The sequence below is a fragment of the Apodemus sylvaticus genome, chromosome 23, assembly GCF_947179515.1.
Source record: "Apodemus sylvaticus chromosome 23, mApoSyl1.1, whole genome shotgun sequence".
NCBI classification, from domain to species: Eukaryota; Metazoa; Chordata; class Mammalia; order Rodentia; family Muridae; genus Apodemus; species Apodemus sylvaticus.
The window spans coordinates 35583629-35606438 of NC_067494.1; the positions used below are offsets into that span (position 1 = coordinate 35583629).

At 40.7% G+C, this 22810-nt stretch overlaps 1 protein-coding gene across 1 annotated transcript; it reads left to right on the forward strand.

Moving 5' to 3' along the window:
* The first annotated feature begins 1204 nt into the window (after positions 1–1204).
* On the forward strand, positions 1205–14574 carry Myct1 (MYC target 1). The gene is made up of 2 exons (XM_052169808.1): positions 1205–1361; positions 12009–14574. Exons 1-2 carry the CDS (start codon positions 1208–1210, stop codon positions 12521–12523), a joined length of 669 nt encoding a protein of 222 aa, XP_052025768.1. The 5' UTR covers positions 1205–1207; the 3' UTR covers positions 12524–14574.
* The last annotated feature ends 8236 nt before the right edge of the window (positions 14575–22810 follow it).

A 22810-nucleotide genomic window follows, 5' to 3' on the forward strand; every position in this document is an offset into this window, starting at 1 on the left:
CAGCAGTACGAGAACTTAAAGGGAACCATTGAAATCAAGTCCTTTTGTCTTTCTGGAACAGCGGCGTGATTATTTATTGGAGAGCATAGAAATAAACATTAGCAAAAGTATCATAATATCTGTAATTGCTTCATGCTCTTTGAGATGGGCAGCTGTGGATAGTGTAATCTCTGGCAAATTTGTAGTTAACTGAAGTCTATGAAAATTGATTTTAAAAACATTGAGCAGAAATCATCGCAATTTTGGAGAATTAGGGCTGCTAAGTGAGTGGTCAGGTTGCCTTTCCCTCACCCTTCTCAGGAATGTGTCACAGACTTCAGAAGGGTGACAACTACCTCAGCTGACCACACCTCAACATCCCAGAGTTCTTGCAAGGGTTCATTTTACGTGTTACACCATCATTTTTCCCCCAAAGAGTGCACACTTCAGATTACCAGCCTAGACATGAATTTTACTGGGTGACAGTGACATTTGCACCTTCTTTCCCCACTTTCAATGTCCCCCCAATGCGCAGAGCACCTACCCTGTCATGGTGAAGGTAGGAAGGGCATTCACTATCACTTTCCCTAGCCATGGGATCATAGCATCCCTGGCCAGGCACTGAAACACTGCTGCAATAGAATGTTTCGCATTCCCATTCCCCCTACATGCTCACATAGACATGATCTTGATTTCCCACATTTGAATCCCAAAGAAAATGGTAACAAAATCCCAAATAAACATTTCAATACATATGAATACATGGAATGGATACATTTTTCAAATTGAATATACCAGATACAGGGAGATATTACCTAGGAATTTTATTATCTGAGATTTATAAACAAAAGATATTAGGTAAAAAATGTAATTGAATATGGGCTTCTGAAAAATCCCTCTCTGACTGTGTGACAAGGTTTCAACATCAGAACACCATCTATCGCACAGTATTACACTAGGGTGGAGTTAAGTGCAGCAGCAAGGACCTTGCTTTCTTCCTCTGCGTGTAAATGGAGGACCTGGACTTAAGGAAATGCCCCTTGTCCCCAGACAGCTCTGGATGTGGCTGGAAGGAGGGCACTTAGTAACAAGGGAGGAAATGACGGGAAGGAAATAGTTTTGTGTCTGGGAGCCATGTGGAATTCCAAGATAAGAGAAACTGTTGCTAATTCGAGTATAAAAGCAGGAAACATGATACATTTGCTTCCTTTTATGTAAACACAAGTATATGTGGGGCTGCGTGGAAATTACTTTTCTCCTGCTCAACCACAAAGGCATAGACTCGAACTGCTTGTTGTGGGCACACTGGCTTCTATCCCTTGTGGACATTATGGCTAATAACACAACAAGCTTAGGGAGTCCTTGGCCAGAAAACTTTTGGGGTAAGCTACCTTTCCTTCGATGCTTCTAACTTAAGACGCACAGAAATTCTTTGCATGATTTATTACAATGCTGGGAATCGCTAAGACAGTTCATTGTGATAACTATCTGTTGACGGTTTTCATACATTTATTTCAAGAACTATGCTCATAAAATGCCGTCAGAATAGGCTATAGAAACTTTAAAGAAGAATCAGACATATAAGGCTCTGCAGGTGTTAACAAAACTGTGAGGAAAATGAGATTTTTTCTTTAAAGTGAAAATTTAAAAGAACAAATATGAAGTAGACATCATTATTAAATGGAATACAACATGTAATTTTTGTTGGAATGTTACATTTTATTTGTCTGAAGGTGATGGATTCTGCTGTCAAAGATACAAAGATACATGTTACTGCTCCTTTCTTTTGGCGTGTAGATAAGGTTCAGTGAAAAGCAAGAGGTTGCTACTGTATTGCTAAATATTGTATTTCATGAAACCAAGGTGTTGTGCAGAGGGTTTTGAAGCCTGTGTTTTTGTCAATGTTATTTAATCTTTTTTAATTTTCAAAGTGATTTTAAACAGCAAACCTATTCGTGAATGGCTTTAGAGTGTGGTGACACAGATAATGTAGAATTAAAACGAAATTATGAATCCAGAAAAGATGAAAGAGAAATTATATATACGGTTACAAAGGAAGCCTGTTAAAAAAGGACGAGAAACACCACCAAAGCATGTTTTGGGTCAGGCTACTCAGCTTGAGGCCTCAGGGCAGGGAGGTGCTAAAGCCAAACTCACCTGCCACTCTGGGCCAGACTTTTAGGAGGCAGGTGCTGGGATGTGCACAGAGATTGGCGCGTCTCAGTGGTTTGAAGAAATGTATTAGTAAGGGGAATAATTTAAGTTAAAACCAGAAGGAACTTTGAAGGAGAACTGGAGTTTATTAAGAGATCTATACCCTTATTATGTAAAGGATGGATACATTTTTAATCATCTCAGAAAACTGTATCAGGCTCCCCGCTGTGCCTGGAAACAGGACTCTGGAAACTATCTGGTAAATATTGAGCAGTTATGGTCACCTGGCCCTAGTGATCAGTTACCACAGGTATTTGTATGAAGGGAATTAACTAATTCATTGCTTTTTTTTTCACTAATAATGTGTTTTTTTACTAATTAAGTTTTACTAATATTTTTTACTAATTAAATAATTTTTACTAATTAAGCTTGCTTCAAGCTTTAAGAGATTTAAGATAGTAAGAGTAGTGAAAACTAAGCTATTCCTGTCTCAAATAAGTCTCAAATCAAGAGAAAAGAAACTTTGAATTCTGAATGGTTTAATGGTGTATTTGTGAAAATATCATTTACTGTCCTCATTTATATTAACTGAGGAACACAATTAGGGTGTATCTAAGTAAATTTATCATCACCAAACAACTGTTAATTATTCCAAAGCAAGTCATCCCAAGAGAAAAGACAAACACAGAAAAGCCAGTTCTGACTTTTCAAACTATTCAAGTTAATCTCCAGGTTCAAATAGAAAAAAAAAAAAAATTCATTGTTCACTGGTTGGAGCACAAATGTCTCTCATTAACATAAATCTTAGACTCTCAGTTCATTACTCTCTCTTAGCATTTAGATGCCTTAATAAGGAAAGCCATCTGTGCTTAAGAAGGAACTCAAGATTCCTGTGTCTAAGATTCGTGTTACTGGTCCTTTCTCTTGGCGTGTAGATGAAAACCGAAGCAAAAACGGTGAACCAAAAATGCGTTTGATGTTTTGTGTGAGACAGGTAAAAGGTGGCATTATCATTTCTGGGGTAAAATTACGAAATACAAAATGTAATTATATCTTTAGCGTATGAAATATAAGTATTTCCTGACATAGAAATGCCAGTCTTTCTTTTTTTCTTTTTTTTTTTTTTTTTTTTTTTGGTTTGGTTTTTCAAGACAGGGTTTCTCTGTGTAGCCCTGGCTGTCCTGGAACTCACTCTGTAGACCAGGCTGGCCTTGAACTCAGAAATCTGCCTGCCTCTGCCTCCCAAGTGCTGGAATTAAAGGCGTGCTCCACCACTGCCCTGCCAGTCTTTTCTACCTTCATTCTGTTTGGCATCTAAGCTGACATCTGTCTTGATCACCTGTCCTCTCAAAACACTACTTTAGAAATCACACACAGAGCGGTAGAATCTGCTTCCAAGAGGACTCTTTTTGTGTAGCTCTTTGAATTAAGAGTTAAGAATTAAATCAAAACAAAGCACACATGGCATAGCCCATAACAACTCATAGGCACTTCTCAAACTTAACATATTGGTATGCATTAAAAAAATTAAAAATATAACTTTCTGGCTTACTTAAGGAATACCAAAAAAAAAAAAAAAAAAAAAAAGGTAATGATACTCAATTGCCACAAATGATGATAGCTTGAATTTTTTCCAAAGTGATCATTCAGTCAGACCTACTAAACATTGTGCGAGCGCTCAAGCCCTTGGTGCTATCCAGCAGCCACAGTGGCCCGAGAGCAAGCAGCGATTTAGATAATCCCACCTTGTTCCTCCACCTCGCTTCTATGCAATGCACGTCCCTTCTCTGGAAACCATTCCAGAACGGCAGCAGGAAACAGAGACTGTCAAAGTTTATTGGGCTGACAGGTGATCGTGCTGTGGAACTCGCATGTTCTCTTAATACTTGCGAGTCCACACAAGACACTTCTGTTTCTCTCTGCAATCTTGTTGCTGTGTTCTTATTGTTGTTGTTTTTCTAACAGTGTTGTTGTTTAGCTAACAGTGGCTAGCACTGGCAAAAAAACCAGGGCATTTCTTGATGTACGGGCTTGCGTTTATTAACCGAATTGATCTTCCCCCCAAATATTATTTCTCATTTGAAAGGATTGCATTCTGGGAGGTGATTGTGTGTTCCTCCATATGTGGATAGAAGCCTATAAATAAATCAATAAGTGGTATCAATAACTCCTTCTTTGTCTTATAATATTATATTACACAAAGTGACCAAGAAGGAGAATATGACATAGAAGTTAAAATATGATGAAATGTTCCCTGACTCCTTTTTAGAAAAAAAAAGGGGTTATTGCCTAGTCCTAGAAAACCCAATAACCTCCAAATAAAATGTTATTTCTAAGGGACGGTCTGTTAATTTATTTCCTACCATTAACAGCCTTCTTTGGTTCATTCATTTACTCTGAAGCTTTGGCTGGTCTTGTTAGGCAATATATAAAGTGATAGGTGTGAGACATTGAGAGTTTGGGCACTCGGGGAGAACTGTTATCAGACACTAGGGTATGTGTGCAAAGACTCAAATGTCTATCCAGAACATCTGCATATGAAGATTCCAGGGACAGGCTTGAGAAGTCAGAACGGAGGAGGATTTCTTTAAGATTCTGAATAACATTGTAGACGTTTGAGTTAATAACTCTCTTGCCCTGCAGTGACTCCAAGCAACTCACCTCCTGCCTTCTTTGGGTTTCTCCCTAAAGTTGGAAATGGCCCATGAGGTCTAAGGGTGACCTCAGGTACAAGGGGGCGTGGACCAAGAGTTCTTGATCAAGGTCCTCTGCTGACATCTAGTGACAGGTGTGCCCCACTGTTCTAGGGATGGTTTTCTTTCCCTGTCTTCATAGCTTAACTGCAAAGCCAGGTACTTGTGTTCTGTGTCATTCTGACTACCAGCATGATTTTTTTTGTTTGTTTGTTTCTGTGAGGCTCCCTGGTTGGCCTTCTGACTCTCATTCCCATAGTGTCACATCTGTCTCAGCGCACAAACAACCTTTTTTTTTAAATTTATTGATATATTTATTTACATTTCAAATGATTTCCCCTTTTCTGGACCCCCACTCCCCGAAAGTCCCATCAGTCCCATTCCCTCCCCCTGTTTTCCCACCCAACCCTTCCCACTTCCCTGTTCTGATTTTGCTCTATACTGCTTCACTGAGTCTTTCCAGAACAAGGGGCCACTCCTCCGTTCTTCTTGTACCTCATTTGATGTGTGGATTATGTTTTGGGTATTCCAGTTTTCTAGGTTAATATCCACTTATTAGTGAGTGCATACCATGATTCATCTTTTGAGTCTGGGTTACCTCACTTAGTATGATGTTCTCCAGCTCCATCCATTTGCCTAAGAATTTCATGAATTCATTGTTTCTAATGGCTGAATAGTACTCCATTGTGTAGATATACCACATTTTTTGCATCCACTCTTCTGTTGAGGGATACCTGGGTTCTTTCCAACTTCTGGCAATTATAAATAGGGCTGCTATGAACATAGTGGAACATGTATCCTTATTACATGCTGGGGAATCTTCTGGGTATATGCCCAGGAGTGGTATAGCAGGATCTTCTGGAAGTGAGGTGCCCAGTTTTCCGAGGAACTGCCAGACTGATTTTCAGAGTGGTTGTACCAATTTGCAACCCCACCAGCAGTGGAGGAGTGTTCCTCTTTACAAACAACCTTTAACGTTCTCCCATAATACTGGGACTTCAGGAGCCTAGCCATTCACTCTTCTGGCATCCAGGGCCTCTCACGGGGCTTGTCATCCTCCTGACATGCTATTAACCAGGGTTCTAAGAGTGGATACTGACTACTGGGATTCCCTGGGACACAAGTAAGAATGGAGGGGTGTCCTCATTCCCCAGAGCTCCCACTGCCTATATACTGTAAAGCTGTTCTCGTTCTTCAAAACTTCTCTTTACACTGCTCATGAAAAACCACACGGGTTCTACTTTCTCCTTCCTGCTACTGTTTGTGCGAAAACCTGTATTCCTGAGTTCTTGGGGCTTCTGGTGTTTTGTAGCTGAAACAGAAAAAGAAACAAGCAGCAAACAGCATCGTCCTTCTAAGTCACCTTGTTACAACAGTGCAGTGCTGGCTTTCAAAAGGATGCTACAGTCTTTGTGTTTAATGATCGTCTGGTGGTTTAGGAGTAGAATGGGTCTCACTGTGCACCTTTGACTATTCCTTATCCTGTTCTAAGGTAGCTGAGGGCACAGAAGGTTACAAACTGATCTGTTAGGGAGCTAGGGCTGCCAAGGGATAGTGTGCTTAGCTAAGATTCCCTCAGTCCATGCTATACCTCAACCTATAGCAAAGGTTGTGCCCTAGCTTGTAGAAAAAATATGTGGCTTTTAGGGATTTAGCAAGCAGATAATAAAAGATGTTCATAGGGTGTTGGGATGGTAGTGGAGCAGACATGGCTTGTGCATGGGTCTCCATAATGTTCACTCAAAATAGCAAGCAAACATTGCCCATATCTCAAGCCCATTTCTTCAGTTGTTACAACGAATGCTTCTTCGGTGACTATGCATTGTTGCGTATGACTAGCCTGTTAATTATTTTCTTGTGTCTGTTACTTAGGGTCTTTGAAGGAAAAGTGCTGACAAATACAGATCCATAAAACACCTGCATCTAGGGTACATCCCTCGCTGGGCTTCATCGAGCTGAGGTTAGCACTGAGGCACAGCTCACAAAAGTGTATGCACTTGGTGAATACCTGTTCTCCAGACTTCTGCAATGAAATCGTGCTAATTGTCTCTGCTTGTCATAGCTAAGTTAGATTTGGGTATCAGTGACAGGCAACACAAATCAGAAGCATCCACTACTTTTGACTATCTGAAATCTTTAATGGAGAATTTGGGTTGGGAATATGTCATACATATGACAGATGATACTTTTAGCCGGAAGTTTTGAAATAACACATTTATAATTTAAAATTATTTTAAATTATGGTGTATGTGTAGGTAGGTACCCACATAAGGGAAGGTGTCATCCACAGTGGCCCAGTGTGTTGTATCCATCCAGAGTCAAAATTACTGGTGGTTGTGAGCTGGCCCATGGGTGCTGGAAACCACATCTGTGTCCTCTACAAGAACAGCAAACCCTCTGAACCACTGAGCTATTTCTCCATCCTTACATTCATTTTTAATACCTTAGAGGGTCACTCAGACTTTCAGTGGACTCCTTTCCTAGTTATGACAGTTTGCGTTTTCCAAGAATTTGCCACTTGAATTATATTTCCAAACATATCAGGTAAAAGTCACATATACTATGCTGACATATCTTCTCAATACTTTATTATAAAAAATGCTCACTGTACGAAAAGGCTTGAAAAATTCTGCAATAAAGATTGATCCATTCTGGTCCTGGCTAATTTCAGGTTCCATAGTGTCTTTCAGATTTATCTATGTTGTTTTAAATTACAGGATCTCCTTTTTTGATTGTTTTAGGTTCAGTCATAATATTCCATTATTGTTGAATATTCATACATAGACACACACCAGCCGCATGCCACTAAGGAACATGGTTTGTTTTGAGATTTGCATTATTTGGGGTTTTTGCCACACAAACATTATGGACAGTACATAGACTAAAATGGATTTGGCAGTGGGAGGTGATAGGGCCATTTGAAACCACTGTCAGGCTGGGCGTTGGTGGTATATGTCTTTAACCCCAGCACTCAGGAGGCAGAGGCAGGTGGATCTCTGAGTTTGAGGCTAGCCTGGTTTACAAAGTGAGTTCCAGGATAGCCAGAGCTATCCTGACAGAAACTCTGTCTCAAAAATAAAATAAAATAAAATAAAATAAAATAAAATAAAAAAGCAGGCAAGCACTGTTATAAAAACTCTCATGATGTTGCTCAGGACACAGTAGGCTCCATTTCTTCAACTGACTCATCTGGTGATGGATATTCAGGTTGAGTCCATGTCCTGGGAACTGTGATCAAGAACCATTGGGTAAAACCACTTCTTCCAAACCCATGTTTATTTGTCCACTACTCTACTCAAGGTAGCAGCTGTGACACTATAAAAATAGTCATGTTTGTATCTACGCACATATTTTTGAAAGAATGGATTAGAAGCTGGGATGAGGCCTTGATCAGATGACAGGAGAGAGGCATCAAATGGCGAGCTCAGCTCACTCACTGAAGCAAAGGCTTTCAAGTAGGAGACTTTAGTGCATTTTTAGGACTTTGCTTCCACTCTGCAGGAGGCTGGGGGTGTGGACACGCGTGTGATGTGATTGGACTTAACTACTTGATTCCAAAGAGAGGGCATCTGGGTCTATGGATACTGTGGCAAAGGGAAGAAACATCAATCACCGAGCCTGCCAGAAAAATTGCAATCTCCTGGTGCACGTGGTAGCGTGCACATGAGGTCACAGAATAGACAGGGGAAGGCTGAATCCCGTTTTCTTGTTGACCTCAAGAGAATTTCCCAGCAGATGTGACAAACCTAGACTGTATTTATGCTTTGCGTAGTCAGCAGATTCCAATTGTTCACGTTTCTGTGCCCTAAATTCTATTCTCCCAAAGGTCTTTCCATCACAACATTTCTACCGCAGAACCCGTCCATTCCCACTTTAGAAAGAACCCATCCATTCCCACTTTAGGAAGAAGGGAACTCATGATCTCTTTCAGGCAGAGGTGAACTTATGATTCCTGCAACTATAGGATTTTGAGTATATAAATATATATATATATATAATATATAATACATAATATATAATACACAATACACAATACATAACACACAATACACAATACATAATACATAATATAAAATACATAATACATAATACATAATATATAATATATTATAGTGTATATTCATATATATATATATATATATATATACACATATATATATATATACTCAAATATATATGCCAGCTAGTGATGTTACAGTCGTTTATGAAAATGGCTAACAATTCAACAGTTGCCCACTAGATGGCGACCTCCACTAATTGTTCACACCATTTACAGCTTCGAGGCTGTGATTTTGCTTACTGAAATTTTAAGACCTTCCTGTTGGAAGACATAACACCGATGATTGTTAGGGGCACACAGCAGGGCAAACACCTTGAGTGTGTTATACAGCTTTCAGTAGGAGCTGGAACTCCCCAAGGGCTTAGATGCCAGCCACTTACTGGTTATATAGGCATATACATAAAAAACCTATTTGCATAGCTATGCTTAATTTATATACATGTCTCACCAACGCTAGACTTTGCTCCTTTTGCCTTCAAAAGGAAAACTGCATTCCATTACTTATTTTCTAGGTGTCTTGGACTTTGGATGTTGGTCAGTCTTCTAATGATATTGAAATTATATAATTTTACTTGTTCCTTTTGGTTTCTCTATTTTTTTTTAGTATTGGAAAAGGCAGCTTTTCAGGGTTGTCATTGCCAAGACATTGAAGAATTTTTAAAACTTTATATTGAGAATTTTATGTTTGGGGGCTTTGATAAAGTTAATTTTGAATCATTTTGTACAAAAGTAAGATGAATGTTTAGGTTAAATTATATTTATTTTATTTTTAAAAAATAATATTTGACTCTATGAAACCTTTAAGAAATGAACTTCAATGCCAGGACTTCTTATTTTTGTGAGGAAGATTTTGAAACAATAGTACTGGGCTCAGTAGGTTTGTCCTAAGTTATGTTAGGATTTTAAAGCATTCTTATAAAGGACTTAGTTTTTTGGTTTACAGTGAAGTGTTTTAGAAAGTTTTTAAAAAATATTTATTTATTTATTTATTTAATGTATGTGAGTACACTGTCACTGTCTTCAGACACAGAAGAAAAGACCATCAGATCCCAGATGGTTGTGAACCACCATGTGGTTGCTGGGAATTGAACTCGGGACCTCTGGAAGAGCAGTCAGTGCTCCTAACTGCTGAGCTATCTCTCTATCTCCTTAGAAAGTTTTGATGTGATCATATGTGAAGATATTCCCAGTAACAATGAAGACAGCTTTGCCACAGAACCTCCCCATGGCAACAAGAAGGGAAGGGATATCATAATATAACTCCTGAAGTTAGGTACTAGTGACTGTACTTACATATTTATTAACATTTATTTGTTTTGTGTGTCTGCATTCTGGATATTCTATATGCTGGGAAAAGGCTAGGAAATTATAGCCCCTAACTCCCCTCCTTTAAAATTGAAATCTGTAAGATTCAACAAACTCACCAATATTTATTCAATATTTATTCAAGGGATAAGGCTGGATCTGCCATTGTTTTACTGTATAATCAACAAGCATTTGCTAACCAATACCTGCATCAAAGTAGAGTTGCTTAGAAGAACAATAGGGTAATTAGCTCACAGTTTAGGGTTGGAAGTTTAACATCAGGTCAGCAAGATGGATTTTTTGCTGGTCCATTGGGTCGCCCCACCAGGCAGATGGGGGGTGGGGTTGTCAGCACCTGAATGACCTAGAGCAATTCACTCCTCATGCTGTGTCAAGGATAGCAGGCTATTGGTCAGAGTCACAGGGATAACTGTGGGACAGCATAGCGCTATATCTTTCATTGGCCACCATCCTACCTTGGATTTATTCCTATGCACACCACGGAGAGGTCTTCAAACCAAGCTGGTGGAAACTGAAAGTCTCTTGCAATTTAGACCTGAACTTAGAAAGCTTCCGTTCCACCCACTGGACAAGTGAGTCACACTGATAGCCCAGAGAGTAGGGGAATAGACCCTAACTGCTAACAGGATTAAAGGCAAATAATCCATACCCATGACCCCAGTATCAAAACCTTCATAAGCTTATGTTCAGTATTTGGCTCTTTTGCCTGCAGAGTCCTTTTATAGGCAATTAAATATACACCTTCCCTTTTTAGGTAAGAGTCACTCATTTTTTGCATGAGAAAGACAGTACTCAGAATAGCTCTCTAAAAACGAGTTCCCCGGGACAAAGAAATTTATGTCTCGCTATAAGGAAAATAATATGTGAGAGTACAGAGGACTGGAGAGAATGGCCGACTTTGAGACGGAGAGCAAGTAGCACAATTTGGGGTTGGCTCTTGCAAGATGAAGAATATGTTGAGCCCGATGGGAGAGGGGTTTCAAATACCCAGAGAGGTTTTTCCATGCAAAGTAGAGGTTCAGCCACTCCATTCCACTCATGGAGAATATGCTTCCAATTTGGGGGCAGCCAAGCAGCACCTTCACTAAGCGGAGTGGAAGATAGGTTCCTATATGACTTGCTTGCAGAAGGAATTTAGAACAATCCAAGTTCTGTGTACCCCGGGCATGCTCGGGTGCCATGGAAAGCCATGAGGTAGGGTTTCACGGTCACAGCACTGACAGTAAGAGACCTGAGCTGGGACCCGAGGCGTCTGCATGGGTTTTGTCATCAGAGTCAGGAATCTGAGAGTCTGGGTATTCGGGAAGTATGCCATCAATCAGTCAGCTCTCCAGATGGTTCTATCTCTACACTTCCTACCTCAGATAGCGTGCAGGAAGTGGGATGTCACCACGGCTGCAGGTGAGGGAAATCAGTGTGATACAACAAAGTAGACAGTGGGGGAAAAAAAAAACACGGTTAGCATTGCGATGACCTTCTTTACCAAGACTTTAGCTACCGTCATAATTCAAAAGGAAATGAGCTGTGGGCATTTGCAGTTCCGTAAGAAAAACTGGTATGCTAAAGTGCAGCTCCTGTAAGACCTTTTTAATTGCTAAAGAAACTCAAGCGAACAATATTTCTTTGTAGCTTTCTGTTTGAGTGAAAGGAAACCTGGTCATTCTCTATTAATTAAAATGTTAAAATTCAGCACTCATTCCATGAACTACAGTTCCTATCTCTATCCTGTGGCTTTTAACTGAATGTCTTTGAAATTAGAGCTATCCGGTTTATCATTGGCTGATTCTTTGTTTCAGAGGACCTTATAATGTCCTTCACTGTATCCATGGCGATTGGGCTCGCAATCGGAGGATTTCTCTGGGCGCTGTTCGTTTTCCTATCTCGAAGAAGAAGAGCCAGTGCGCCCATCTCACAGTGGAGTCCTACGAGGAGACCCAGGTCTTCCTACAACCACGGCCTCAGCAGGACTGGCTTCTACCGCCACAGTGGCTACGAACGGCGAAGCAACCTCAGTCTGGCCAGCCTCACTTTCCAGAGACAAGCGTCCATGGAGTTGGCAAACTCCTTCCCCAGGAAATCAAGCTTCAGGGCTTCAACTTTCCATCCCTTCCTGCAATGCCCACCACTTCCGGTGGAAACTGAGAGTCAGCTGATGACCCTGCCCGCCTCCACCACCCCAGCCACCCTCAGCACCGCGCACGGGGCGAGCCGGCCAGACTTCCGCTGGTCCAGCAACAGCTTGCGGATGGGTCTTTCCACACCGCCCCCACCTGCCTATGAATCCATCATAAAGGCATTTCCCGATTCCTGAGTCTGAGATTTCGTTGTTTTTTAATTCTTTAAAAAAAAAAAGTCTCTTTTAGAAAATGACATATAGGGTAAACAGAATTTGGGAGCCGTGACCCCCGTGAGTAATTTTCCAAGTTGACAGGCTCGTGAAAACTAAACATTACCGATAAGGCACAGTTCCTTTTGAACATGTTTTTCGCACTTACGTCTCACAAAAGTACTATTTTCTCAAAAAGTCCCATATTTATGTAATTTTTGGATTCAGGGTAAGGCTTTGAATTAAAGATACCGATTAAAGATTCTAATGTACAAACCATGTGTACTTGTATGATTTAGGTTAAAAAGACTTTAGATGTTTGTATAGGGTTATAATCCTCTATTCATTTTTTCCCAGGAGACTGCTGATAGACAGAAGTCACTAAAATAGGGAATTTTAATGTTACTTTTGGGCAGCGACTCAGTCACTGGCATCCTTGAATCTTAGCGCTTTCATGGTGTGTGTTTACAAGATGGTAGAACAGCGGATGTTCTAAAAGCCCAAGATTCTACTCAGCTATGAACGAAAAGTATAGAAGATGCCAAGCTGTGTTGGTGTCAGAGGGATGGTTCCATTTTGAAAGTTATCTTGGGTTTTTTTCCCCCCACATAGATTCATCTTGTAGTTTTTCCCAATACAATCCCCCAAATCATTGATGTAAAACCCTTGGATTTAGGGACATGAGGATTTAACATGCCTGTTGGGGTAATGACATTACCTCAGCAACGACCTCTTCAATTTATTTGTTCTAAGTACAAGTTTTTATTTAGTATTGACTGGCGTTTTTACTTTCTTGGATTTAGAGCCAACAACTAGGAAAGCACTTATCTAGGGCAATGGTGCCTAACCTGTAGGTCATGACCTCATTTGGGGGTCAAACTATGCTTTCACAGGATTCACCAAGGACCATTGGAAAACAGAGACATTTAATGCTACAATTCACAACAGTAGCAAAATTACAGTTATGAACTTAACAGCAAAAATAATCAAGAAGGTTGAAAAGCACTGCTCTAGGGGAAATTTCCGTGTTATCTTTGTGGTCAACTAAGAGTGGTTCTACAGAGACAATCCACAGTGAAAACAAGCTACATCTCTGGACAGCAATTCCTCCTGGGTCATCTCAGGCCCCAAGCACCATCCCACAGGTGATGTTGTGTGAATCCCATCTAAAACGCCTTTAAAAGGCTAAAGTAGGCTGAACGGTCCCTGTTTCCGGTGCTTTCCCAAGGAATCCACATCAACAGGTGGGGACATCTTTGATGTGGGCATCAGAGACCCTGAGCAGTCCTTTTGTTTCAAGGACAGGAGTTCACTGGGGGATTATTCAGAAAGCTTGTAGTTTACATCGGATGCATCAAACAGCGTGTGCAGTTGTTTATTCTTCTGTAAATTTTTTTTTTTTGTGATACCCGGTGGTCCCAGCTAATGGGGTTTGAACATATAACTCCTTTCACAAACAGATCCCCTACAGCACTTCTTTATTAGTTTCATCGAATTTGTTCTACGCATTGTTCTTCAAGAGAAATCAGTCCTCAAAACTGCCGCCAAAATACCTGGTAATTAAATACACAAGAGAAGAAGCAAGGAAAAATAATATAAAGCAAGCTAAGAAGCTGTGAGGAGAGCCGCTACACGGGCAGCCACTGCTTTTTACTAAGAAAATGTAGAAACTGTAAGATGGTAAGACGGGCCCAGTAAGATTTCACGAGAGAGCTTCAGCTTATAACAACGCTAATTCTAGGCTGTATGTCATCTTCGGTGTTTAACATGAGAAGCAAGGAAGGCATGCTGTTTATCAATGATTTTTATTGGGAATGAAAACTGTTCCTACCTCCTCCCCAGGGAAGGAAATGAGAGCAGAGGTCCTCTGGTTCAGCCTCAGTTATGAAATGACCAAGGAAAGTATTTCATAAATATTGTATATTACACGAAATGTGAAGTTAAAACTGAAGCTAGATTTTTTTTTTTTTGGTGTGGTTGTAATTGTTTTTATTTGAAATGTTTTTCGATCATAAAATAAAACATGGTAATTTCAATTCACAGATTATTTCTTGACTAATGAAAATGCTTTCAATCAATAAGTAAGGAATTTGTAAAACTAAAATGTAAAATAGAAAAATACACATGTTTTTGAGACAGAGTCACACTGTCAGCATTGACTGACCTGGAACTCGCTGTGTAGACCGGACTAGCCTGGAACTCAACAGGGTTCAGCTTCCCTCTGCCTCCTGTGTGCTGGGACTAAAGCCTTGTACTTCCATGATTGCCTTTAAAAAAAATCTAATGAAGAAACAGTGTGGAGTTTAACGATTATTAGTTGACCTTGGTATAGTGGGACTTGCCTGTAGCTCCAGAACCCAGGAGGCTAAGGAAAGCAATTTCATCATGATTTGGAGTCTAGCCTGGATTATCAACAAGATTTATACTTTAATAGCCCAATAACTGTCACTGAATAAAAATATTTATAGTCAAGTGTTTGTAAATGAGAGTACCAAGGTCTTTTCCCCATGAAAATATCTGGCAGAGACAAGATAAGAGAGGGAAAGGAGAGGGAGAGGGGGAGGGAGAGAGAGAGAGAGAGAGAGAGAGAGAGAGAGAGAGAGAGAGAGAGAGAGAGAGAGAGAGAGAGAGAGAGAGAAAGGGAAGGGGAGGGGGACAGGGAGACGGAAAGGGAGAGGGAGATGTAGAGGGGGAGGGAGATGGAGAGAGAAAAAGGAAGGAAGGAAGGAAGGAAGGAAGGAAGAAAGGGCAACGAGTGTTTATATGGAAGCTAATGTCTTTCCTGAGAATGTGCCTGTGTGCACTTAAAATATTTTAGCTGCTTTTTTGACTATTGCTTTAGTTATTTGTCTATAAGAGAACATATCACACCACTGTTAGCAAATACATAAAGAAACAAGGGCCCTTTCCATGTTTCTGGTGACCAGGTACAGCAGGTCTGCACGTGGAAAAGAGTCTAATCAAGTATACCAAGAGCTTTGGATAGCTGGGTACATGTCTACAGTCCTAGTATATGGGAAACAGAGGCAGGGATAACACGACTCAAAGTCATTATAAACTACAGAGCAAGTTTGAGACCATGCAAAGCTATAGAGACCCTGTCTCAAAAATTCAATACAGTAGAATAAATCCTTGTGTTGACCTCAGCATCCCTGTCAAACACAAAAACTTTTATATGAAAAATTTTGATACTTTTTTTTTTTAAGTAGACCAATCTTGGTAGGACATTCTATATAATATGGTATGCAGCTTACCAAATTTACTCTGTTGCCCTTTGAGGCCAGAAATAATTAAGAGGAAGGGAGAGAGTAGGAGAGACTTGACAGCATGGCTGGCTTGGAGGGGCAAAGGGTGCTGGAAAGGCAGAGACAAGGAGTAAAGGGGTCACCATCTCCTTTTAGCAAACCCCCATTCCTGAAGTCAGTATGTACCATTTCATGACTCTGCACCTTGGAAAACCTTGACTCCATTCTTGCTATCAAATAACAGGAGATGAGAACTACATCCTCGGGGTGTGCCTAGTGAATATCTCCTTCCTGACTCAGGCAATTAGACCCCTGTGGCAGACAGGAATCCTCTCCTAGGAACACATTATTTAAATTTTTCTAAATCTCACTCAAGTGTTGGATGCTGTCCAGGGCTGGCAGTGCCCCATGGGACAGGACACCCATGAAGATCCCAGCCCCTAATTCTTTCTTTTCACATGTGATGTGATTCTTCATCTTCAAGGCAAGGTCCACAGGGTGCCCAAGGACAGTGGACTATTATGAATCCATCTCTGAACAGGCACTGTATAATCAACTGTCCAGGGCTCATAGGGGCTTATGGAGACTGCACTACACACAAGTTATGGTTGTTAGCTTGAGGTTTTGTGGGACTCTTAGCAGTCGGAGTGGGGTCTGTCTCTGACTTGTATCTGCTCTTCAGACCCTTTTCCTTCTGGCTTACCTCAACCAGCCTTGATACAAAGGTTTGTGACTAGTCTTATTGTATCTTGTTATGCCGTATTCCGTTGATGCTCCTGAGAACCCTGCTCTTTTCTGGAGGGGAAACAGAGCAGTGGACCTTGTGGAGATGGACAGTTGGGAGGGCTGGGAGGAGTGGAGGGAGGGGAAACTGTGGTAGGGATGTATTGTATGGAAGGAAAAACAGATTTTAAAAATCCTCCTCTCTGTCAGAGTCCCCGTTCTAAAAGGAAATGAGAAGAAACCCATAGAGCCCAGGGATTCATTTCCTTTATGGCATTCTGTGGCAAGGGAACAGCAGAATGGAACTTGGCTGGCACGTGATTTCGCATTTCTTCATTCAGAGTCATAAATTCTCTTGGACACTGACAGAGTGGGGAGCAACTGCAGGCCTGTTTCTTTTCTTCTTGTTTAAGAACTCAGAGAACAATCACTTGCGCACTCCCATGGATTTTGCAAAACATTTTTTTTAAAAGACAGTGTCATATACCTAGTATTTTTCCTGGGGATTATATACCTTAGGTATGTTCCTGCATTTAGGTAATGTAGGGAAATATAAGACATTTGCATGATTTGATTTGAAAAGCAAGGTATCCCTGCTTAGCTGTAATAAAAGCACTGCCAACTCTGACAGTATATGTATATGTGTTTGTGTATGTGTGTGTATGTGTATACATATGTGTACACACACACACACACACACACACACACACACACATGAGTACACTGTCACCATCTTCACACACACCAGAGGAGAGCATCAGGTCCTATTACAGATGGTTTTAAGTTGCTGGGAATTGAACTTAAGACCTCAGGAAGAGCAGCTAGTGCTCTTAACCACTGAGCTACCTCTCCAGCCCTACTAAAGAGCTTTCCATATAGTGATACTTTTAAAGTGGACCTCACAGTCCAGGCCATGTAAAAAACAGGAATCATTTGAATCTTTCTTATTTAGACAAGTGACTAGAAAGTAGCTATGGGAAGTTCTCACCTACAGAAGCTGTTGTAAGATAGACTTCAGAATCAACTGGTGGTGGGAAGCTAATTTGATTTCCCAACTACAGTGAAAACAGGAGGAGCTGGGGATACCCATTCTTTTATATTATTGGATATCTTCTTTATTTATATTTCAAATGTTATCCCCTTTCCTCATTTCCCCTCCAACCCCCCCATCCCATCCCTCCTCCTCCTGCTCACCAACCCACCCACTCCCTCTTCCCTGTCCTGGCGTTCCCCTACACTGGGGCAACAAGGCTTCACAGGACCAAGAGCCTCTCCTCTCATTAATGTCCACAAGGCCATCCTCTGCTACACATGCAGCTGGAGTCATGGGCCCCTCCATGTGTACTCTTTGGTTGGTGGTTTAGTCCCTGGGAGCTCTGATGGGTACTGGTTGGTTCATATTGTTGTTCCTCCTATGGGGCTGCAAACCCCTTCAGTTCCTTTGGTCCTTTCTCTAGCTCCTCCACTGGGGACCCCGTGCTCCATCCAGTGGTTGGCTGAGAGCCTCTCCCTCTATATTTGGGAGCCATCCATTCTTAATGAACACAAGGCAAATACTGAAAGCATTGATACAGTCTATGGTGGCCACAGGCAGATGTTCCTTCAAAGAAAAACAAACTGAAAGGCAGTTTTGATGTCATGCAAAACAGACGTTAATACTGTTTGCAGAAAGAGCACAGAAAATCAATGGGAGAGTCATTATGAGAGAAAAGTCAGAAAATCCAATAACATAATTTGGCGGAAAGTATCTAAACTAGAAAAATATGAAAACAAAATCCACAAAACGACAATGACTCCAAAAGTAAGAACAAACAACCAAAAACAACCAAGGAAAGCTTTGGTGAGCACCGTGAGGGCAGCACTTTCCTGACACACGTGAAGGCCTGAGCTCCTCTCGGCACAGGTAAGCCAGCACCTGCCTCCTCATGCTAGGGAAACGGGGCAGGAGGATCATAAGAACAAGGCTGCCTTCTGATAAATAGTGAGTTTCAAGTCAACCTGAGATACTTGAGATTCTGACCTCGCTCTCCCTCTCCCTCCCCAACCCTCCCCTCCTCCTCCTCCCTCTTTCTCCCCCTCCCCCTTCCTTGTCCCTTGGAGACATAGTATGAGTTTTTTTGAGAATATCTCATATGTGTTTTGAAACAATTGGGAAAATTAAGAAAAAAGGGTTTAATAGCATGAAAAATCACACACACACACACACACACACACACACACACACACACACCGCAAAGCTACAATTGATTTACTATGATAGTTGCAGCAAATACTTCTAAAAATTTAACTGTCTCATAGTGATAACCCTCAGGAGACTGGAGGCCCCAGGGAGTTTAGAGGTCAGGGTGGGTGTGGGTGCAGGGTGGGGACATCATGTGGAGACAGGGGGTGGGGTACGAGATACAGGGTGGGCAGGGGTGGAGGGGAATAAAATATGGAGTGTAAAAAATAAATTAATTAATAAAAAATTGTCATGGATACCAGTGCCAACCTCATTTCCATGTTTCTGTCTGTCTGTCTGTCTGTCTGTCTGTCTGTCTGTCTATCATCTATGTATTATCTTTCATCTATCTATCATCTATCTATCTATCTATCTATCTATCTATCTATCTATCTATCTATCTATGTTCCTCTTCTGTTTTCTCTTACCCCCTCTCCTTCTGCTGCTTCTTTTAACGTGTTATGTTACTTCTTCTTTTGCTTTATAAAATGAAAGAAAGAATTATGAAGACACACTAGCGGACAAGATGAAACCAGAAGTGCCCAGATTGCCTTTCCTGGGCAATAAAAGAGTAAGGTAATGTTGAGGACCACAGACTGCTCCCTCCAGTCACTTCTCAGCTCTAAGTTCCTGTCACTGACCATTCATCTGCCCATTTGTGGCAGGAACAACGGATACATCAAATGTATCCTGTTGCTCAGTACAAGAAGATTCTTAAACAAGTACAAGTCATGGTTTCTACTGAATGTTTGGGACCCCAGACTCAGGAAGGCTAGTTCTTGCAAATGGCTAAAACCTTAAGACGTGATGTTTAAGATTCCATTTCTTCTGTAATAATAAGAAAAGAGAATTACGTTAACCCAAAAAGAGCAGGAAAAACAATGAGGTGTTAGTCATATTGAAATCCTTCATGTCTGTAATCGTGACGCCTGACAATGTCTCCCTCCTTCCTACGACAGGGGTAACTCAATTAGCCATTAGGCACAACAAGTTTCTGTCAAATTCCAAGTTCCATATAAAGAATGCTAGGTTGGATTATGAAAACCTGTCAAAATGTTTCTAAAAACACAGAGGTTTTATATGTGTTGTTTTATTTCTAAACCTTGTAAACTGAAAAATATCTACATAAGAAGCACATTAATAAGAAATTGTGCTAGCAAATGACCCATTTTCAGGAAAATGGACATGCATACAGATAAATTATAGGTCTTGTAATAAGTGATAGAAAACAGAAAGCACTAACAGAAATAAAAAGTGAATGTGGAAGTTTTCAGACACAGAATGAATTCAATTATATTCATTCCTTATAATAATTAATCTGATGAAATATACACAGGTGAACCAAATGAGAGGCTTTTGTTCTATCAGAACCTTTTATCAGTAAGCCAATCATAAGCCTTACCTAAATTCAAATGGCTAAGCAAAGTTGAAAGTAAAGGAACATACAAAGGGATTAGGGATATAGCCCAGCAGTATTGGGCCCACCTAGCATGTCTGAGAACCTAGGATCCATTCTCAGACACACACACACACACACACACGCACACACACACACATTCACTCATACTCACATACATATACATACACACATACATGCACATACATACATACACATACTTACATATGGACATATACATGCATGCATATACACATTCACACACTCATGCTCACACACACTCATACATGAATACACAAACACACACACACACACACACACACAGAGATACAGTATATTAAGGTACCTCCTATGACATCTAGAAAGACCAACAAGTTATTCTCATGTGTCTTATATGGAAATCAACAAAGCACCAAAAATTAAAAGAAAGAAAGGTAGAAAAATAAAAGGAAGGAAAGAGGGAAAGAAAGAAAAAGAAAGAAAGAAAGAAAGAAAGAAAGAAAGAAAGAAAGAAAGAAAGAAAGAAAGAAGAAAGAAAGAAAACTGCAGCAAAGACACAATTTAATAGATTTGAAGTTTTCCTTCCCTTTGGAAAGAAGCCCTCATTATTTTAAGATATGTTGTACCTACATAGGTTCCTACATTCTGTAGGTTTTCTTGTGGTGCCCTTGACCCCTCTGGATCTTACCACCCTTTCTCTCCTTCTTGGGCAATATTCCCCAAGCTCTGCCTAATATTTGACTGTGGATCTCTGCATCTGTTTCCATTAGCTGCTGGGTAAAGCCTCTCTGATGTTATGCTAGGCATAGTATTTTTGAATGAGTTTGTAGCAAGCAGAATAATGATCTTCATGATATCAGTCCTTTCTATCTGAAACCTATAAAATGTTGTCTTGTTGGGGTAAATGCTTTAAAAGATGTGATTAATAATGTACAAATATGGTTGAGTTATTCTTGAATTGTTAATCTAATCAGGTAAGGATGGGGATATTTTGGTTGTTTACTTTCTATCTATATCTATCTATCTATCTACCTATCTACCTATCTACCTACCTATCTATCTATCTATCTATCTATCTATCTATCTATCTATCTATCTATCTATCTATCTGTCTGTCTGTCTGTCTGTCTGTCTGTCTGTCTGTCTGTCTATCTATCTATCTATCTATCTATCTATCTATCTATCTATCTATCTTAGAGATAAGCTCTTATTATGTAGCTCTGGCAGTCTTGGAACTCCTATGTAGACCAGACCTTGAACTCACAGAGACCTTCCTGCCTCTTCTTGAGTCCTAGGATTAAAGCCATGCTCCATTAACACCCAGAAGTTAGAGATTTTTCAAATGGAGAGCCTCATATCTCTACAGTCCCTAAACACTATAGGAAGTGTGCTTATCAGAAAATCTCAGGGACATTTGCCACAGATATGTAGGTAATAGGAGGCCAATCACAGAGACACTTTAAAATGCTGGCCTCTGGGACTGGAGAAGGCACAGACTAAGGAATTCTAGCAGCCTCCAGACCCCAGAAGAGGGACATATACATGCTCCTGTATTGCCTCAAGGTGGCTCTGAACGTGTGAGATATTAGCCTACTCAGACCCTCACTGGCCATGCACAAAAATCACTTCTGTGTGGATGAAATTCACTCTTGTGTGGATTTAGAGACACCCAAGAATATATTAGAGTACTCTGTAGACCAAAAGTTCTCAACCTGTGGGTCGTGATCCTACTGGGGGGTTAAACAGTCCTTTCACAGGGGGTATGTATGAACATCAGAAAACACAGAGATTTACATTATGGTTCATAATAATAGCAAAATTACAGTTATGAAGTAGCAACAAAGATGATTTTATAGTTTGGGAGTCACCACCACAGCATAAGGACTGTATTAAGGGCTTGTGGTATTAAAAGGTGGTGAGCCACGCTATAGACAATTCCTTTACCATCCTTTCTTCATGACTTTCCTGGTCATCCAATTCCAACTGATATGGAATCGGCAGCTGTCAAAGTAAACCACTGGTGCTTATTTCAACAGATCCATAGGTAAAAGGGACCCGTGAACATTGTGGTCTCTGAATGGGATTGAGGTAGGACAAGCGGTGGGAACGGGGGCTTTCACACTTCAGGTCTGACACTGACTCTTGATGGAGCACAGCTCTCTCTCTCCAACTTACGTTAGCTCATTTTGACCTCTGTGCTGACTGAGAGGCAGCTGGTTTCAGCAGACACTGTGATGTCAACTCTGATGACTTTCAAAGTTGATAAGAAGGGCCGGAAATGGGTAAATTAAAATGTCAGAAAACTCACTGCTCTTCTAAGGATTCTGTCATCTTTCCTTGCTTCTTGAATCATGGCAAGGGTGTGGGTCTCATTTCCAGATGACTGATCCTGTGGACACACTGTCCCAAGTGTCCCCACTGCTCATTAAGGATGAGACATTTTCCAGAGCTCAGCTGTCACTCCGAATGCTTCTGCTTATTGATGGCTTGGTCTCCAGACAATCTTGCTCTTACAATCTATGGGACAAAGGGCAAGTGTCCTCAGAAATCAGAACAAGTTTGGGAACTTGTCCTGGCTTTGCTTGTCTCCTGAAAAAAGTGATAGTGCAATGACAGGTATGAGGATGTCATTTCTAAAAGCCCAACTTTAATGAATAAAGGCTAACAATAAAAGTTTACGACTCCTT